We start from the raw sequence: 20,076 nt of genomic DNA, 5'->3' as shown, positions 1-20,076 counted from the left end.
CAACTTCCGGGTTAGCTGCTGCCCCGGAAGTAGTTCTAGGCGGTCTGTCAACATTAGCTAGCCTACTTAGATAAACCTTACTCAAAAGCATTGTAACTATAGTTATTTACAAATATATCTTCACTATAATTGGCGTAGATTATTTCCATCCCGTGATAACGTAGATATGGAAATATTAAACCAGACAGACGTGAAGTTACAAACGACAAGTTAAGCTAACATTATTAGCTAGCTAAGTACCGTTAGCTAGCTCAGTATGCTATGCTAACTTAGCCTGCTATCTATTTTTGCAAAACAGCTGTGATTTCTCTGAGCAAAGCAACATTTGAACTGATTGCTTGCTACAGCCAGAGAACCACATTTTCTCGTCTATTTTTTGTTGTTGTTGTTGCTTCGGCTCACACAATGTATGAGGTGAGAAGTGAGCTTAAGCTAGCTAGTTGCCCTGAAACTAAAACATGTTTTGCTTAAGCCCAAAGCCATATATACAGCAGGTATAGATATAGCTGGTTTGCTAGTTATGTAAATACATAGATCTGCTTTAGTAAACTCCATTGTCAATGTCTTGTTCAAGGTTAGCTTGTCATTTGTAGAAGTTGATATACATTTGTCAAGTAGTAAGGACTATTTTATCAAGTCAGTTCGTTATTAAGATCAAAACCAATGACGTTATCTTCTAGGCCTATCTCTGACTATACTTTTTTAAATCAGGATTTTGATGAACCCCAGCCAAACCTACTGGTTCCTGACTGTGTCCATGGTGACCAGAGAACCAGCGGTCCAGAGATGGTTCCGAGGAGCCTTGACGACTTCAGTGACTTTCTAAGATTGAGAGGTAAGTCGGGTTGAGAGATTTCCGTTAACTTCAGTAGGTGGAGGATGAGGCAGACTGAATGTTTAAACAATCTGACTGTGTTGTTTAGGTACAGCGTTAACAAAACAGTTGCAACACTTACACAAGCTGGGATGTACTCACCAGGAGCCTAATGGCCGAAACAGGGAAAAAGACTAAAAGAAACACTTATTTTTGTCTGCTTCAGTGTACACTAATGAATACACCCCTTTGGTTTCCACTCAAGCAATCCTGACCAGACTCTTCCTATATCCCCACAGGGGAGACAGGAGGGAGTTCCAGCCGTCACTCTGACAGTGAGGGGACAAGTTCTACCTCAGGGGAACCTGAACAACAGGAGGACAATCACACAGCCAAGAACACACACAGCTGCAGAGAGTGTGGAGAGGAGTTCCCTACCCAGCATTATCTAAGAAAACATCGTAACACAACACACACAGGAGAGAAGAAGACCAGTCCCAAACCCAGGAAGAGCTACAGCTGCCTGGACTGTGGGAAGGAGTTCCCATGTCCATCTAAACTACAACGACACCTTCTGACTCACACAGGAGAGAGGCCCTGCTTCTGTTCTGACTGTGGGAAGAGTTTCACTCGGGAGGAACATCTGAAGACACACCAGCGGTTCCACTGTTCTAATGGGGAGGGCAGCCCCTCTATATCGGGAGAACCTGAACAGGCAAAGAACTGCTGCCTGGAGTGTGGAAGAGAGTTCTCTAGCGCTTACAAACTACGCAGACACCTGCTGACACACACGGGAGAAAAGCCTCACTCCTGCTCTGTGTGTGGGAAGAGTTATACTTACCTACACACCTTGAAATCACATGAGCTGAAACACACCGGGGAGAAGTCTTACAAATGTTCCGTGTGTGAGAAGAGCTTCAACCAAAAGGGAAATTTGAACCAACACATGCTAGTGCACACTGGTGAGAAACCTTTCTCCTGCTCTGTCTGTGGCAAGTGCTTCACCCAGAAAGCCAACCTGACTGCCCACCAGCTCTCCCACACTGGTGAGAAACCTTTCTCCTGTTCCGTCTGTAGGAAGGGCTTCACTCAGAAAGCATATCTTAAACAACACCAGAAACTGCACACTGGAGAGAAGCCGTACGCCTGCTCCGAGTGTGACAAGAGGTTCACCTTCTGTACATCCTTGAAAAGACACCAGCTGCAACACACAGGAGAGAAACCGGACTCGCTAAGTTTGAAAGAAATACACCAGCAATCGCACGGCAAAAAAGTAGAGGAGAGTCTCTCTGCATCAACAGCGGAACCGGAACAACACCAGGAGAATCACAAAACTAAGACGTCGTCTCACTGCTGCTCAGAATGTGGGAAACATTTTAAAAATTCATCGTCTCTACAGATCCACACGAGAATCCACACGGGAAAGAAGCCATACCCCTGCCCCGACTGTGGGAAGAATTTTGCTACAAAAGGAAGTTTGAACTTGCACCAGAGGTCACACACAACAGAAGCAGAGAAACCCATCCACTGTGAGGAGGAGAACACATCACAGGGGCAGCAGATGGTATCTGATAACCTACAGGACCTCTGTCAAACACTGGGGCTGAAGGCTAAAGTTGAAGAGGAGAAGGAAGAGGTGGAGGAGGATGGAGAAGGGACGACAGATAATGCAGAGGAAGTTGGAGGTCTGATTAATTCTGATGGAGAAGAAGTTGACTGGGGTTCTGTTCAACATAGTAAGTGGAGGCAGAACACTGTTCTTTAGTTGACTGGGGTTCTGTTCAACATAGTAAGTGGAGGTAGAACACTGTTCTTTAGTTGACTGGGGTTCTGTTCAACATAGTAAGTGGAGGTAGTGTTCTTTAGTTGACTGGGGTTCTGTTCAACATAGTAAGTGGAGGCAGAACACTGTTCTTTAGTTGACTGGGGTTCTGTTCAACATAGTAAGTGGAGGCAGAACACTGTTCTTTAGTTGACTGGGGTTCTGTTCAACATAGTAAGTGGAGGCAGAACACTGTTCTTTAGTTGACTGGGGTTCTGTTCAACATAGTAAGTGGAGGCAGAACTCTGAGTCTAACAGAGACCCCTGGGCTAACCCATAATACCAACCTATCTCTACAGGAGTCCTGGTAGTCTCATTATAACCCATAATACCAACCTCTCTCTACAGGAGTCCTGGTAGTCTCATTATAACCCATAATACCAACCTCTCTCTACAGGAGTCCTGGTAGTCTCATTATAACCCATAATACCAACCTCTCTCTACAGGAGTCCTGGTAGTCTCATTATAACCCATAATACCAACCTCTCTCTAGAGGAGTCCTGGTAGTCTCATTATAACCTATAATACCAACCTCTCTCTACAGGAGACCTGGTAGTCTCATTATAACCCATAATACCAACCTCTCTCTACAGGAGTCCTGGTAGTCTCATTATAACCCATAATACCAACCTCTCTCTACAGGAGTCCTGGTAGTCTCATTATAACCCATAATACCAACCTCTCTCTACAGGAGTCCTGGTAGTCTCATTATAACCCATAATACCAACCTCTCTCTACAGGAGTCCTGGTAGTCTCATTATAACCCATAATACCAACCTCTCTCTACAGGAGTCCTGGTAGTCTCATTATAACCCATAATACCAACCTCTCTCTACAGGAGTCCTGGTAGTCTCATTATAACCCATAATACCAACCTCTCTCTACAGGTGAGAGTCCTGTCCATGACTCTGGTAGTGAAGGAGGACGTCCCCCTACATCAAACATCAACAAGGTGGGAGACATTAATAATAAACATTTTAATAGGAGATGTTGTTACCATTATAAACATTATCATTATAGATTTCACTGTTCTATTGAACCCATTTTTGTTCCAACATGGTTTCCATGGTAACTTTACGAGAAACAGTCCCGTCTTTATTCTAGGATCCTGGGGCTCAATCGGGGTCGACAGAGTCTCTGGGCCCTGACCAAAGACATGAGGAGGACGTCACTCAAACACCTGGGATGAACATTCATATTGAAGAAGAGGAGGACGGGGAAGAAGAAGAAGAGGAGGAGGAAGAAGAGGAGGATGAGGAAGAAGAAGAGTGGGAGGTGGAAGATGAAGAAGAGGGTGAAGATGAAGAAGAGGAGGAGGAAGGGGAGGAAGAGGAAGTTGGGGATCTGTTGAATTCTGTAGTAGAACAAGCTTCCTGGGATACTCCTCATCTTGGTAAATCAAAGTCAAATCACATGTGATTGGTCACATACACGTGGTTATCAGATGTGATTGGTCACATACACATGGTTAGCAGATGTGATTGGTCACATACACGTGGTTATCAGATGTGATTGGTCACATACACGTTGTTAGTAGATGTTATTGGTCACATACACGTTGTTAGCAGATGTGATTGGTCACATACACATGGTTATCAGATGTGATTGGTCACATACATGTGGTTAGCAGATGCTATTGGTCACATACACGTGGTTATCAGATGTTATTGGTCACATACACATGGTTATCAGATGTGATTGGTCACATACACGTGGTTAGCAGATGCTATTGGTCACATACACGTTGTTAGCAGATGCTATTGGTCACATACACGTTGTTATCAGATGCTATTGGTCACATACACGTGGTTAGCAGATATTATTGGTCACATACACGTGGTTAGCAGATGTTATTGGTCACATGCACGTGGTTAGCAGATATTATTGGTCACATACACATGGTTAGCAGATGTTATTGGTCACATACACATGGTTATCAGATGTGATTGGTCACATACACGTGGTTATCAGATGTGATTGGTCACATACACATGGTTAGCAGATGCGATTGGTCACATACACGTGGTTATCAGATGTGATTGGTCACATACACGTGGTTATCAGATGTGATTGGTCACATACACATGGTTAGCAGATGTTATTGGTCACATACACGTGGTTAGCAGATGCGATTGGTCACATACACGTGGTTAGCAGATGTTATTGGTCACATACACGTGGTTATCAGATGTTATTGGTCACATACACGTGGTTAGCAGATGCTATTGGTCACATACACGTGGTTAGCAGATGTTATTGGTCACATACACGTGGTTAGCAGATGCGATTGGTCACATACACGTGGTTAGCAGATGTTATTGGTCACATACACGTGGTTATCAGATGTTATTGGTCACATACACGTGGTTAGCAGATGTTATTGGTCACATACACGTGGTTAGCAGATGTTATTGGTCACATACACGTGGTTATCAGATGTGATTGGTCACATACACGTGGTTATCAGATGTTATTGGTCACATACACGTGGTTAGCAGATGTTATTGGTCACATACACGTGGTTAGCAGATGTTATTGGTCACATACACGTGGTTAGCAGATGCGATTGGTCACATACACGTGGTTAGCAGATGTTATTGGTCACATACACGTGGTTATCAGATGTTATTGGTCACATACACGTGGTTAGCAGATGCGATTGGTCACATACACGTGGTTAGCAGATGTTATTGGTCACATACACGTGGTTAGCAGATGTTATTGGTCACATACACGTGGTTAGCAGATGTTATTGGTCACATACACGTGGTTAGCAGATGTTATTGGTCACATACACGTGGTTATCAGATGTGATTGGTCACATACACGTGGTTAGCAGATGCTATTGGTCACATACACGTTGTTATCAGATGTGATTGGTCACATACACGTGGTTATCAGATGTGATTGGTCACATACACATGGTTATCAGATGTGATTGGTCACATACACGTGGTTATCAGATGTGATTGGTCACATACACATGGTTAGCAGATGTTATTGGTCACATACACGTTGTTAGTAGATGTTATTGGTCACATACACATGGTTAGCAGATGTTATTGCAGGTGTAGTGAAATGCTTGTGTTTCTAGCTCCAACTGTGCAGTAATATCTAACAAGTCATATCTAACAATACACACAATCTAAAGGAATGGAATTAAGATTATATATATATATTTGGACGAGCAATGTCAGAGCGGCATAGACTAACATACAGTAGAATAGAATACAGTAGATACATATGAGATGAGTAATGCACAGACTAAGATACAGTAGAATAGAATACAGTAGATACATATGAGATGAGTAACGCATAGACTAAGATACAGTAGAATAGTATAGAATACAGTATATACATATGAGATGAGTAATACATAGACTAACATACAGTAGAATAGAATACAGTATATACATATGAGATGAGTAATACATAGACTAAGATACAGTAGAATAGTATAGAATACAGTATATACATATGAGATGAGTAATACATAGACTAAGATACAGTAGAATAGTATAGAATACAGTATATACATATGAGATGAGTAATGCATAGACTAAGATACAGTAGGATAGAATACAGTAGAATAGAATACAGTATATAGATATGAGATGAGTAATGCATAGACTAAGATACAGTAGGATAGAATACAGTATATAGATATGAGATGAGTAATGGTTAGACTAAGATACAGTAGAATAGAATACAGTAGAATAGTATAGAATACAGTATATAGATATGAGATGAGTAATGTATAGACTAAGATACAGTAGGATAGAATACAGTATATAGATATGAGATGAGTAATGTATAGACTAAGATACAGTAGAATAGAATACAGTAGAATAGTATAGAATACAGTATATAGATATGAGATGAGTAATGCATAGACTAACCTACAGTAGAATAGAATACAGTATATAGATATGAGATGAGTAATGCATAGACTAACCTACAGTAGAATAGAATACAGTATATAGATATGAGATGAGTAATGCATAGACTAACCTACAGTAGAATAGAATACAGTATATTGATATGAGATGAGTAATGCATAGACTAAGATACAGTAGAATAGAATACAGTATATAGATATGAGATGAGTAATGTATAGACTAAGATACAGTAGGATAGAATACAGTATATAGATATGAGATGAGTAGTGCATAGACTAAGATACAGTAGAATAGTATAGAATACAGTATATAGATATGAGATGAGTAATGCATAGTCTAAGATACAGTAGGATAGAATACAGTATATAGATATGAGATGAGTAATGCATAGACTAAGATACAGTAGAATAGAATACAGTATATAGATATGAGATGAGTAATGCATAAACTAAGATACAGTAGAATAGTATAGAATACAGTATATAGATATGAGATGAGTAATACATAGACTAAGATACAGTAGAATAGTATAGAATACAGTATATAGATATGAGATGAGTAATGCATAGTCTAAGATACAGTAGGATAGAATACAGTATATAGATATGAGATGAGTAATGTATAGTCTAAGATACAGTAGGATAGAATACAGTATATAGATATGAGATGAGTAATGCATAGACTAAGATACAGTAGGATAGAATACAGTATATACATATGAGATGAGTAATGCATAGACTAAGATACAGTAGGATAGAATACAGTATATAGATATGAGATGAGTAATGGTTAGACTAAGATACAGTAGGATAGAATACAGTATATAGATATGAGATGAGTAGTGCATAGACTAAGATACAGTAGAATAGTATAGAATACAGTATATAGATATGAGATGAGTAATGCATAGTCTAAGATACAGTAGGATAGAATACAGTATATAGATATGAGATGAGTAATGCATAGACTAAGATACAGTAGAATAGAATACAGTATATAGATATGAGATGAGTAATACATAGACTAACATACAGTAGAATAGAATACAGTATATACATATGAGATGAGTAATACATAGACTAAGATACAGTAGAATAGTATAGAATACAGTATATACATATGAGATGAGTAATACATAGACTAAGATACAGTAGAATAGTATAGAATACAGTATATACATATGAGATGAGTAATGCATAGACTAAGATACAGTAGGATAGAATACAGTAGAATAGAATACAGTATATAGATATGAGATGAGTAATGCATAGACTAAGATACAGTAGAATAGAATACAGTATATAGATATGAGATGAGTAATGCATAGACTAAGATACAGTAGGATAGAATACAGTATATAGATATGAGATGAGTAATGGTTAGACTAAGATACAGTAGAATAGTATAGAATACAGTATATTGATATGAGATGAGTAATACATAGACTAAGATACAGTAGGATAGAATACAGTATATAGATATGAGATGAGTAATGTATAGACTAAGATACAGTAGGATAGAATACAGTATATAGATATGAGATGAGTAATGTATAGACTAAGATACAGTAGAATAGAATACAGTAGAATAGTATAGAATACAGTATATAGATATGAGATGAGTAATGCATAGACTAAGATACAGTAGGATAGAATACAGTATATAGATATGAGATGAGTAATGTATAGACTAAGATACAGTAGAATAGAATACAGTAGAATAGTATAGAATACAGTATATAGATATGAGATGAGTAATGCATAGACTAACCTACAGTAGAATAGAATACAGTATATAGATATGAGATGAGTAATGCATAGACTAACCTACAGTAGAATAGAATACAGTATATAGATATGAGATGAGTAATGCATAGACTAACCTACAGTAGAATAGAATACAGTATATAGATATGAGATGAGTAATGCATAGACTAAGATACAGTAGAATAGAATACAGTATATAGATATGAGATGAGTAATGTATAGACTAAGATACAGTAGGATAGAATACAGTATATAGATATGAGATGAGTAGTGCATAGACTAAGATACAGTAGAATAGTATAGAATACAGTATATAGATATGAGATGAGTAATGCATAGTCTAAGATACAGTAGGATAGAATACAGTATATAGATATGAGATGAGTAATGCATAGACTAAGATACAGTAGAATAGAATACAGTATATAGATATGAGATGAGTAATGCATAAACTAAGATACAGTAGAATAGTATAGAATACAGTATATAGATATGAGATGAGTAATACATAGACTAAGATACAGTAGAATAGTATAGAATACAGTATATAGATATGAGATGAGTAATGCATAGTCTAAGATACAGTAGGATAGAATACAGTATATAGATATGAGATGAGTAATGTATAGACTAAGATACAGTAGAATAGAATACAGTATATAGATATGAGATGAGTAATGGTTAGACTAAGATACAGTAGGATAGAATACAGTAGAATAGAATACAGTATATAGATATGAGATGAGTAATACATAGACTAACATACAGTAGAATAGAATACAGTATATACATATGAGATGAGTAATACATAGACTAAGATACAGTAGAATAGTATAGAATACAGTATATACATATGAGATGAGTAATACATAGACTAAGATACAGTAGAATAGTATAGAATACAGTATATACATATGAGATGAGTAATGCATAGACTAAGATACAGTAGGATAGAATACAGTAGAATAGAATACAGTATATAGATATGAGATGAGTAATGCATAGACTAAGATACAGTAGAATAGAATACAGTATATAGATATGAGATGAGTAATGCATAGACTAAGATACAGTAGGATAGAATACAGTAGAATAGGATACAGTATATACATATGAGATGAGTAGTGCACAGACTAAGATACAGTAGGATAGAATACAGTATATAGATATGAGATGAGTAATGTATAGACTAAGATACAGTAGAATAGAATACAGTAGAATAGTATAGAATACAGTATATAGATATGAGATGAGTAATGTATAGACTAAGATACAGTAGGATAGAATACAGTATATAGATATGAGATGAGTAATGTATAGACTAAGATACAGTAGAATAGAATACAGTAGAATAGTATAGAATACAGTATATAGATATGAGATGAGTAATGCATAGACTAACCTACAGTAGAATAGAATACAGTATATAGATATGAGATGAGTAATGCATAGACTAACCTACAGTAGAATAGAATACAGTATATAGATATGAGATGAGTAATGCATAGACTAACCTACAGTAGAATAGAATACAGTATATAGATATGAGATGAGTAATGCATAGACTAAGATACAGTAGAATAGAATACAGTATATAGATATGAGATGAGTAATGCATAGACTAACCTACAGTAGAATAGAATACAGTATATAGATATGAGATGAGTAATGCATAGACTAAGATACAGTAGGATAGAATACAGTATATAGATATGAGATGAGTAATGTATAGACTAAGATACAGTAGGATAGAATACAGTATATAGATATGAGATGAGTAGTGCATAGACTAAGATACAGTAGAATAGTATAGAATACAGTATATAGATATGAGATGAGTAATGCATAGTCTAAGATACAGTAGGATAGAATACAGTATATAGATATGAGATGAGTAATGCATAGACTAAGATACAGTAGGATAGAATACAGTATATAGATATGAGATGAGTAATGCATAGACTAAGATACAGTAGGATAGAATACAGTATATAGATATGAGATGAGTAATGCATAGACTAAGATACAGTAGAATAGAATACAGTATATAGATATGAGATGAGTAATGCATAAACTAAGATACAGTAGAATAGTATAGAATACAGTATATAGATATGAGATGAGTAATGTATAGACTAAGATACAGTAGAATAGAATACAGTATATAGATATGAGATGAGTAATGGTTAGACTAAGATACAGTAGGATAGAATACAGTAGAATAGAATACAGTATATAGATATGAGATGAGTAATGCATAGACTAAGATACAGTAGGATAGAATACAGTATATAGATATGAGATGAGTAATGCATAGACTAAGATACAGTAGGATAGAATACAGTATATAGATATGAGATGAGTAATGTATAGACTAAGATACAGTAGGATAGAATAGAATACAGTAGAATAGTATAGAATACAGTATATAGATATGAGATGAGTAATGCATAGACTAACCTACAGTAGTATAGAATACAGTATATAGATATGAGATGAGTAATGCATAAACATATCCTGTTTGCAAGTGGTGCCAGAAAGGCGAGTTAAAGAACGTGTTCATCCCAAATGGCACCCTATTCCCCTTATATATATTCCCATTATAGGGAATGCGTGGCCACTGTTTTCACACAATAGCATGTACGCTACATGCCACGGTAGTGAGGGAACTCTACCTGTACCGATGAGTCCTACCTCCTGCCACGGTAGTGAGGGAACTCTACCCCTACTGATGAGTCCTACCTCCTGCCACGCTAGTGAGGGGACTCTACCCCTACTGGTAGTCCTACCTCCTGCCACGGTAGTGAGGGAACTCTACCCCTACTGATGAGTCCTACCTCCTGCCACGGTAGTGTAATGAGTCCTACCTCCTGCCACGGTAGTGTAATGAGTCCTACCTCCTGCCACGGTAGTGTAATGAGTCCTACCTCCTGCCACGGTAGTGTAATGAGTCCCACCTCCTGCCACGGTAGTGTAATGAGTCCTACCTCCTGCCACGGTAGTGTAATGAGTCCTACCTCCTGCCACGGTAGTGTAATGAGTCCTACCTCCAGCCACGGTAGTGTAATGAGTCCTACCTCCTGCCACAGTAGTGTAATGAGTCTTACCTCCTGCCACGGTAGTGAGGGAACTCTACCCCTACTGGTGAGTCCTACCTCCTGCCACGGTAGTGAGGGAACTCTACCCCTACTGGTGAGTCCTACCTCCTGCCACGGTAGTGAGGGAACTCTACCCCTACTGGTGAGTCCCACCTCCTGCCACGGTAGTGTAATGAGTCCTACCTCCTGCCACGGTAGTGAGGGGACTCTACCCCTACTGGTGAGTCCTACCTCCTGCCACGGTAGTGAGGGAACTCTACCCCTACTGGTGAGTCCTACCTCCTGCCACGGTAGTGAGGGAACTCTACCCCTACTGGTGAGTCCCACCTCCTGCCACGGTAGTGAGGGAACTCTACCCACACTGATGAGTCCTACCTCCTGCCACGGTAGTGAGGGAACTCTACCCCTACTGATGAGTCCTACCTCCTGCCACGGTAGTGTAATGAGTCCTACCTCCTGCCACGGTAGTGTAATGAGTCCTACCTCCTGCCACGGTAGTGAGGGAACTCTACCCACACTGATGAGTCCTACCTCCTTCCACGGTAGTGTAATGAGTCCTACCTCCTGCCACGGTATTGAGGGAACTCTACCCCTACTGGTGAGTCCTACCTCCTGCCACGGTAGTGTAATGAGTCCTACCTCCTGCCACGGTAGTGAGGGAACTCTACCTGTACTGGTGAGTCCTACCTCCTGCCACGGTAGTGAGGGAACTCTACCCCTACTGGTGAGTCCTACCTCCTGCCACGGTAGTGTAATGAGTCCTACCTCCTGCCACGGTAGTGAGGGAACTCTACCCCTACTGATGAGTCCTACCTCCTGCCACGGTAGTGAGGGAACTCTACCTGTACTGATGAGTCCTACCTCCTGCCACGGTAGTGTAATGAGTCCTACCTCCTGCCACGGTAGTGAGGGAACTCTACCCCTACTGATGAGTCCCACCTCCTGCCACGGTAGTGAGGGAACTCTACCCCTACTGGTGAGTCCTACCTCCTGCCACGGTAGTGAGGGAACTCTACCCCTACTGATGAGTCCCACCTCCTGCCACGGTAGTAAGGGAACTCTACCCCTACTGATGAGTCCTACCTCCTGCCACGGTAGTGTAATGAGTCCCACCTCCTGCCACGGTAGTGTAATGAGTCCTACCTCCTGCCACGGTAGTGTAATGAGTCCTACCTCCTGCCACGGTAGTGAGGGAACTCTACCCCTACAGATGAGTCCTACCTCCTGCCACGGTAGTGTAATGAGTCCTACCTCCTGCCACAGTAGTGTAATGAGCCCTACCTCCTGCCACGGTAGTGAGGGAACTCTACCCATACTGATGAGTCCTACCTCCTGCCACGGTAGTGAGGGAACTCTACCCCTACTGGTGAGTCCTACCTCCTGCCACGGTAGTGTAATGAGTCCTACCTCCTGCCACGGTAGTGAGGGAACTCTACCCCTACTGGTGAGTCCTACCTCCTGCCACGGTAGTGTAATGAGTCCTACCTCCTGCCACGGTAGTGAGGGAACTCTACCCCTACTGGTGAGTCCCACCTCCTGCCACGGTAGTGTAATGAGTCCTACCTCCTGCCACGGTAGTGAGGGAACTCTACACATACTGATGAGTCCCACCTCCTGCCACGGTAGTGTAATGAGTCCTACCTCCTGCCACGGTAGTGTAATGAGTCCTAACTCCTGCCACGGTAGTGAGGGAACTCTACCTGTACTGATGAGTCCTACCTCCTGCCACGGTAGTGTAATGAGTCCTACCTCCTGCCACGGTAGTGAGGGAACTCTATCTATACTGATGAGTCCTACCTCCTGCCACGGTAGTGAGGGAACTCTACCCACACTGATGAGTCCTACCTCCTGCCACGGTAGTGTAATGAGTCCTACCTCCTGCCACGGTAGTGTAATGAGTCCTACCTCCTGCCACGGTAGTGAGTGAACTCTACCCCTACTGATGAGTCCTACCTCCTGCCACGGTAGTGAGGGAACTCTATCTATACTGATGAGTCCTACCTCCTGCCATGGTAGTGAGGGAACTCTACCCACACTGATGAGTCCTACCTCCTGCCACGGTAGTGTAATGAGTCCTACCTCCTGCCACGGTAGTGTAATGAGTCCTACCTCCTGCCACGGTAGTGAGGGAACTCTACCCCTACTGATGAGTCCAACCTCCTGCCACGGTAGTGTAATGAGTCCTACCTCCTGCCACGGTAGTTTAATGAGTCCTACCTCCTGCCACGGTAGTGAGGGAACTCTACCCATACTGATGAGTCCCACCTCCTGCCACGGTAGTGTAATGAGTCTTACCTCCTGCCACGGTAGTTAGGGAACTCTACCCATACTGATGAGTCCTACCTCCTGCCACGGTAGTGTAATGAGTCCTACCTCCTTCCACGGTAGTGAGGGAACTCTACCCATACTGATGAGTCCTACCTCCTGCCACGGTAGTGAGGGAACTCTACCCATACTGATGAGTCCTACCTCCTGCCACGGTAGTGAGGGAACTCTACCCATACTGGTGAGTCCTACCTCCTGCCATGGTAGTGAGGGAACTCTACCCCTACTGACCCACTGAACTCTCTTCTCTCCACAGGAATGAGTCCTAATTCCTGCCACGGTAGTGAGGGAACTACCTCAACACCAGGAGCGGTGGAACGACAACACCAGGAGAAAGAGAAGACGCGGGCGACCAAACGGAAGAAGAGTCCAGAACAAAAGCAACCGAAGAAAAAAGAGAAACCGAAGAAGGAAAAGAATCCGAAGCAGAAGAAAGCTAAGATGACCCACCGCTGCTTTAAATGTGGAGAGGGATTCTCCCGCGTCTACGACATGCTCTTACACCAGACCATTCATATTGATGGAACGACCATGTTCAAAACCAAGAAGGTTCACCGCTGCGTAACGTGTGGATACGAAGCATCCGATGCACATAAACTGATGATGCACGAGCGGATACACACAGGAGAGAAACCTTTCCAGTGCTCTGTGTGCGGGAAGAGATTCGCTCAGAAAGGAAATCTGAAAATACACCAGAGTGTGCACAAAGGTGAGAAGTCGTACATCTGACCAGTGACCCAACTCTGGAAATATCTTTGTCCTCTTTAAAAGGTGGGAAGTCGTACATCTGCCCAGTGACCCAACTCTGGAAATATCTTTGTTCTCTTTAAAGGGATTCTTTGGGATTTGGTATTGAGGCCCTTTATCTACGTCCCCAAACTCTTGGATACCATGTTTATGTTTCTGCTTGCAGTTTGAAGGAAGTTGCTGTCGAGCGGCAACACAATTGACTTGCCAAGTAGAATAAAGGTTAAGTAGAACATTTAAGAATAAGAATAATTGCTAACTAGCGTAACGCTAACGTTAGTTGGCATTGGCTCACACAACAACCGTTAACTTCCTTCATACTGGACACAGAGACAGAAAAATGGGATCCACAAGTTCATCTGCCTGGTGAAGTAGATAAAAGACCTCGTTGCCAAAATCCTGAAGTATCCCTTTAAGCTTTAGATATTTTATCCTAATAATGTCACGGTTGTAAAAACAAAATGTCAGATATTACACATCAATAAATGGTTTTTAGTTCAGTTTAGTTAGGTGTGACTAAATAGAAGAGGTGTCAGGCAGAAGGTGTGACTAAAGAGGTGTCAGGCAGAAGGTGTGACTAAAGAGGTGTCAGGCAGAAGGTGTGACTAAAGAGGTGTCAGGCAGAAGGTGTGACTAAAGAGGTGTCAGGCAGAAGGTGTGACTAAAGAGGTGTCAGGCAGAAGGTGTGACTAAAGAGGTGTCAGGTAGAAGGTGTGACTAAAGAGGTGTCAGTGTGGGTAGAAGGTGTGACTAAAGAGGTGTCATGCAGAAGGTGTGACTAAAGAGGTGTCAGTGTGGAGAGAAGGTGTGACTAAAGAGGTGTCAGGCAGAAGGTGTGACTAAATAGGTGTCTGTGTAGACAGGTGTGACTAAAGAGGTGTCAGTGTAGACAGATGGTGTGACTAAAGAGGTGTCAGGCAGAAGGTGTGACTAAAGAGGTGTCTGTGTAGACAGGTGTGACTAAAGATGTGTCAGGCAGAAGGTGTGACTAAAGAGGTGTCAGTGTGGGCAGAAGGTGTGACTAAAGAGGTGTCAGGCAGAAGGTGTGACTAACGAGGTGTCAGTGTAGACAGAAGGTGTGACTAAAGAGGTGTCAGGCAGAAGGTGTGACTAAAGAGTTGTCAGTGTAGACAGAAGGTGTGACTAAAGAGATGTCAGGCAGAAGGTGTGACTAAAGAGGTGTCAGGCAGAAGGTGTGACGAAAGAGGTGTCAGGCAGAAGGTGTGACTAAAGAGGTGTCAGGCAGAAGGTGTGACTAAAGAGGTGTCAGGCAGAAGGTGTGACTAAAGAGTGTGACAGAAGGTGTGACTAAAGAGTTGTCAGTGCATTTCCTGACAGGTGTGACTAAAGAGGTGTCAGGCAGAAGGTGTGACTAAAGATTGTCAGTGTAGAAGGTGTGACTAAAGATTATGTCAGGCAGAAGGTGTGACTAAAGAGTGTGTCAGGCGTGAAGGTGTGACTAAAGAGGTGTCAGGCAGAAGGTGTGACAAAAGAGGTATCTGAGGCAGGGAAGGTGACCCCAGTGATTATCTGAGTAGGGTGACTGGTGTCAGGACAGAAGGTGTGACTGAAAGAGGTGTAAGGCAGAAGGTGTGACTAAAGAGGTGTCAGGCAGAAGGTGTGACTAAAGATTGTCTGACAGAAGGTGTGATTATCTGACAGAAGGTGTGACTAAAGAGTTGTCAAACAGAAGGTGTGACTAAAGAGGTGTGATACTGGTAGTCCTGACCCCAGATTATCTGGTGTGATACTGGTATTGTCCTGTCAGTGATTATCTGAGTAGAAGGTGTGACTAAAGAGGTGATCAGGCAGTGATTATCTGGTGTGATACTGGTATTGTCCTGAAGTGATTATCTGAGTAGGGTGAACTGGTATTGTCCTGACCCCAGTGATTATCTGAAGGGTGACTGGTGTCAGGCTGAAGGTGATTATCTGAAGGGTGATACTGGTATTGTCCTGACCCCAGTGATTATCTGAGTAGGGTGATACTGGTATTGTCCTGACCCCAGTGATTATCTGAGTAGGGTGATACTGGTATTGTCCTGACCCCAGTGATTATCTGAGTAGGGTGATACTGGTATTGTCCTGACCCCAGTGATTATCTGAGTAGGGTGATACTGGTATTGTCCTGACCCCAGTGATTATCTGAGTAGGGTGATACTGGTATTGTCCTGACCCCAGTGATTATCTGAGTAGGGTGATACTGGTATTGTCCTGACCCCAGTGATTATCTGAGTAGGGTGATACTGGTATTGTCCTGACCCCAGTGATTATCTGAGTAGGGTGATACTGGTATTGTCCTGACCCCAGTGATTATCTGAGTAGGGTGATACTGGTATTGTCCTGACCCCAGTCATTATCTGAGTAGGGTGATACTGGTATTGTCCTGACCCCAGTGATTATCTGAGTAGGGTGATACTGGTATTGTCCTGACCCCAGTGATTATCTGAGTAGGGTGATACTGGTATTGTCCTGACCCCAGTCATTATCTGAGTAGGGTGATACTGGTATTGTCCTGACCCCAGTCATTATCTGAGTAGGGTGATACTGGTATTGTCCTGACCCCAGTGATTATCTGAGTAGGGTGATACTGGTATTGTCCTGACCCCAGTGATTATCTGAGTAGGGTGATACTGGTATTGTCCTGACCCCAGTGATTATCTGAGTAGGGTGATACTGGTATTGTCCTGACCCCAGTGATTATCTGAGTAGGGTGATACTGGTATTGTCCTGACCCCAGTGATTATCTGAGTAGGGTGATACTGGTATTGTCCTGACCCCAGTGATTATCTGAGTAGGGTGATACTGGTATTGTCCTGACCCCAGTGATTATCTGAGTAGGGTGATACTGGTATTGTCCTGACCCCAGTGATTATCTGAGTAGGGTGATACTGGTATTGTCCTGACCCCAGTCATTATCTGAGTAGGGTGATACTGGTATTGTCCTGACCCCAGTGATTATCTGAGTAGGGTGATACTGGTATTGTCCTGACCCCAGTGATTATCTGAGTAGGGTGATACTGGTATTGTCCTGACCCCAGTGATTATCTGAGTAGGGTGATACTGGTATTGTCCTGACCCCAGTGATTATCTGAGTAGGGTGATACTGGTATTGTCCTGACCCCAGTGATTATCTGAGTAGGGTGATACTGGTATTGTCCTGACCCCAGTGATTATCTGAGTAGGGTGATACTGGTATTGTCCTGACCCCAGTCATTATCTGAGTAGGGTGATACTGGTATTGTCCTGACCCCAGTGATTATCTGAGTAGGGTGATACTGGTATTGTCCTGACCCCAGTCATTATCTGAGTAGGGTGATACTGGTATTGTCCTGACCCCACATTATCTGAGTAGGGTGATAGTAAGTCCTGACCCCAGGATTATCTGAGTAGGGTGATACTGGTATTGTCCTGACCCCAGTGATTATCTGAGTAGGGTGATGTCCTGACCCCAGTGATTATCTGAGTAAGGGTGATACTGGTATTGTCCTGACCCCAGTGATTATCTGAGTAGGGTGATACTGGTATTGTCCTGACCATTATCTGAGTAGGGTGATACTGGTACCTGACCCCAGTGATTATCTGAGTAGGGTGATACTGGTATTGTCCCAGTGATTATCTGAGTAGGGTGATACATTGTCCACACAGTGATTAAGGTGAACTGGTATTGTCCTGACCAGTGATTATCCATGACTGGTATTGTCCTGACCCCAGTGATTATCTGAGTAGGGTGATACTGGTATTGTCCTGACCCCAGTCATTATCTGAGTAGGGTGATACTGGTATTGTCCTGACCCCAGTCATTATCTGAGTAGGGTGATACTGGTATTGTCCTGACCCCAGTGATTATCTGAGTAGGGTGATACTGGTATTGAGACCCCAGTCATTATCTGAGTAGGGTGATACTGGTATTGCCCTGACCCCAGTGATTATCTGAGTAGGTCCTGATACTGGTATTGTCCTGACCCCAGTGATTATCTGAGAGGGTGATACTGGTGATTGTCCTGACCCCAGTGATTATCTGAAGGGTGATACTGGTATTGTCCTGACCCCAGTCCATTATCTGAGTAGGGTGAACTGGTATTGTCCTGACCCCAGCATTATCTGAGTAGGGTGATACTGGTATTGTCCTGACCCCAGTGATTATCACAGTGGGAAGATACTGGTACCACTGACCCCAGTGATTATCTGAGTAGGGTGATACTGGTATTGTCCTGACCCCAGTGATTATCTGAGAAGGGTGATACTGGTATTGTCCTGACCCCAGTGATTATCTGAGTAGGGTGATACTGGTATTGTCCTGACCCCAGTGATTATCTGAGTAGGGTGATACATTGTCCTGACCCCAGTGATTATCTGAGTAGGGTGATACTGGTATTGTCCTGACCCCAGTCATTATCTGAGTAGGGTGATACTGGTATTGTCCTGACCCAGTGATTATCTGAGTAGGGTGATACTGGTATTGTCCTGACCCCAGTGATTATCTGAGTAGGGTGATACTGGTATTTCCTGACCCCCATTATCTGAGAGTTACTGGTACCTGACCCCAGTGATTATCTGAGTAGGGTGATCTGGTATTGTCCTGACAGTGATTATCTGGAGGGAGATACTGGTACCCTGACCAGTGATACTGGTAGTCCTGGCAATTATCTGAGTAGGGTGATACTGGTATTGTCCTGATCCGGTCATTATCATAGGGTGATACTGGTATTGTCCTGACCCAGTGATTATCTGAGAAGGGTGATACTGGTATTGTCCTGACCCCAGTGATTATCTGAGTACGGTGCGGTGGGTAGTGGTCCTGACCCCAGTCATTATCTGAGTAGGGTGATACTGGTATTGCTCCTGAGCCCCTGTTATTATCAGGTATCTGAGTAGGGTGATACTGGTATTGTCCTGACCCCAGTGATTATCTGAGTAGGGTGATACTGGTATTGTCCTGACCCCAGTGATTATCTGAGTAGGGTGATACTGGTATTGTCCTGACCCCAGTGATTATCTGAGTAGGGTGATACTGGTATTGCCCTGACCCCAGTGATTATCTGAGAGGGTGATACTGGTATTGTCCTGGATTATCTGATAGGGTGATAATGGTATTGCCCTGACCCCAGTGATTATCTGAGGGGTGATACTTATTGTTGACCCCAGTGATTATCTTAGGGTGATAGTATTTTATAGGGATTATTAGGGAGTCCTTGAGTAGGGAGGTTTTCCTAGTCATTATCTGTTTAGACTTAACACCTGCATTGAACTATCTTCCCACATACAGGAGAAGTCAGGAATCCCAGTTTTGGCCTGACATGATGAGAGGCTTCCTACAATAGGTGTCCCAGACCAATACCATGACAACCACACAGCTAAGCCAATAGGAGTCCCGGACCACTACCATCAGCCAAGCCAATAGGAGTTCTGGACCAATTCCATGACAACCACACAGCTAAGCCGAGGTTAGGAGTTCTGGACCAATACCATGACAACCACACAGCTAAGCCAATAGGAGAGGAATGCCAAACTCCATCAACTCCAGAGATACACATGAGAACTCACACTGTGGAGAACCAGTCGAATGACTTGCGGGGCAGAGTTTTCAGAGAGGCCTTCTGGA

At 42.4% G+C, this 20,076-nt stretch overlaps 1 protein-coding gene across 1 annotated transcript; it reads left to right on the top strand.

Moving 5' to 3' along the window:
- The first annotated feature begins 31 nt into the window (after positions 1-31).
- Positions 32-19,775, top strand: LOC135528300 (zinc finger protein 79-like). Its single transcript, XM_064957287.1, has 7 exons — positions 32-414; positions 712-835; positions 1,114-2,550; positions 3,524-3,588; positions 3,741-4,029; positions 13,981-14,433; positions 19,741-19,775. The coding sequence occupies exons 1-7, from the start codon at positions 406-408 to the stop codon at positions 19,773-19,775; spliced, it is 2,412 nt and encodes an 803-aa protein (XP_064813359.1). The 5' UTR covers positions 32-405.
- The last annotated feature ends 301 nt before the right edge of the window (positions 19,776-20,076 follow it).

The sequence above is a fragment of the Oncorhynchus masou genome, chromosome 5 (assembly GCF_036934945.1).
Source record: "Oncorhynchus masou masou isolate Uvic2021 chromosome 5, UVic_Omas_1.1, whole genome shotgun sequence".
In the NCBI taxonomy this organism is placed as follows: domain Eukaryota; kingdom Metazoa; phylum Chordata; class Actinopteri; order Salmoniformes; family Salmonidae; genus Oncorhynchus; species Oncorhynchus masou.
This window is presented reverse-complemented; position numbering and strand designations above follow the sequence as displayed.

Bases quoted from the DNA above. Each gene is read 5' to 3' on its own strand.
- LOC135528300 (XM_064957287.1), top strand. The intron at 3,589-3,740 runs GTGGGAGACATT...TCTTTATTCTAG, and splicing joins CTACATCAAACATCAACAAG to GATCCTGGGGCTCAATCGGG. The intron at 14,434-19,740 runs GTGAGAAGTCGT...TCCCACATACAG, and splicing joins ACACCAGAGTGTGCACAAAG to GAGAAGTCAGGAATCCCAGT.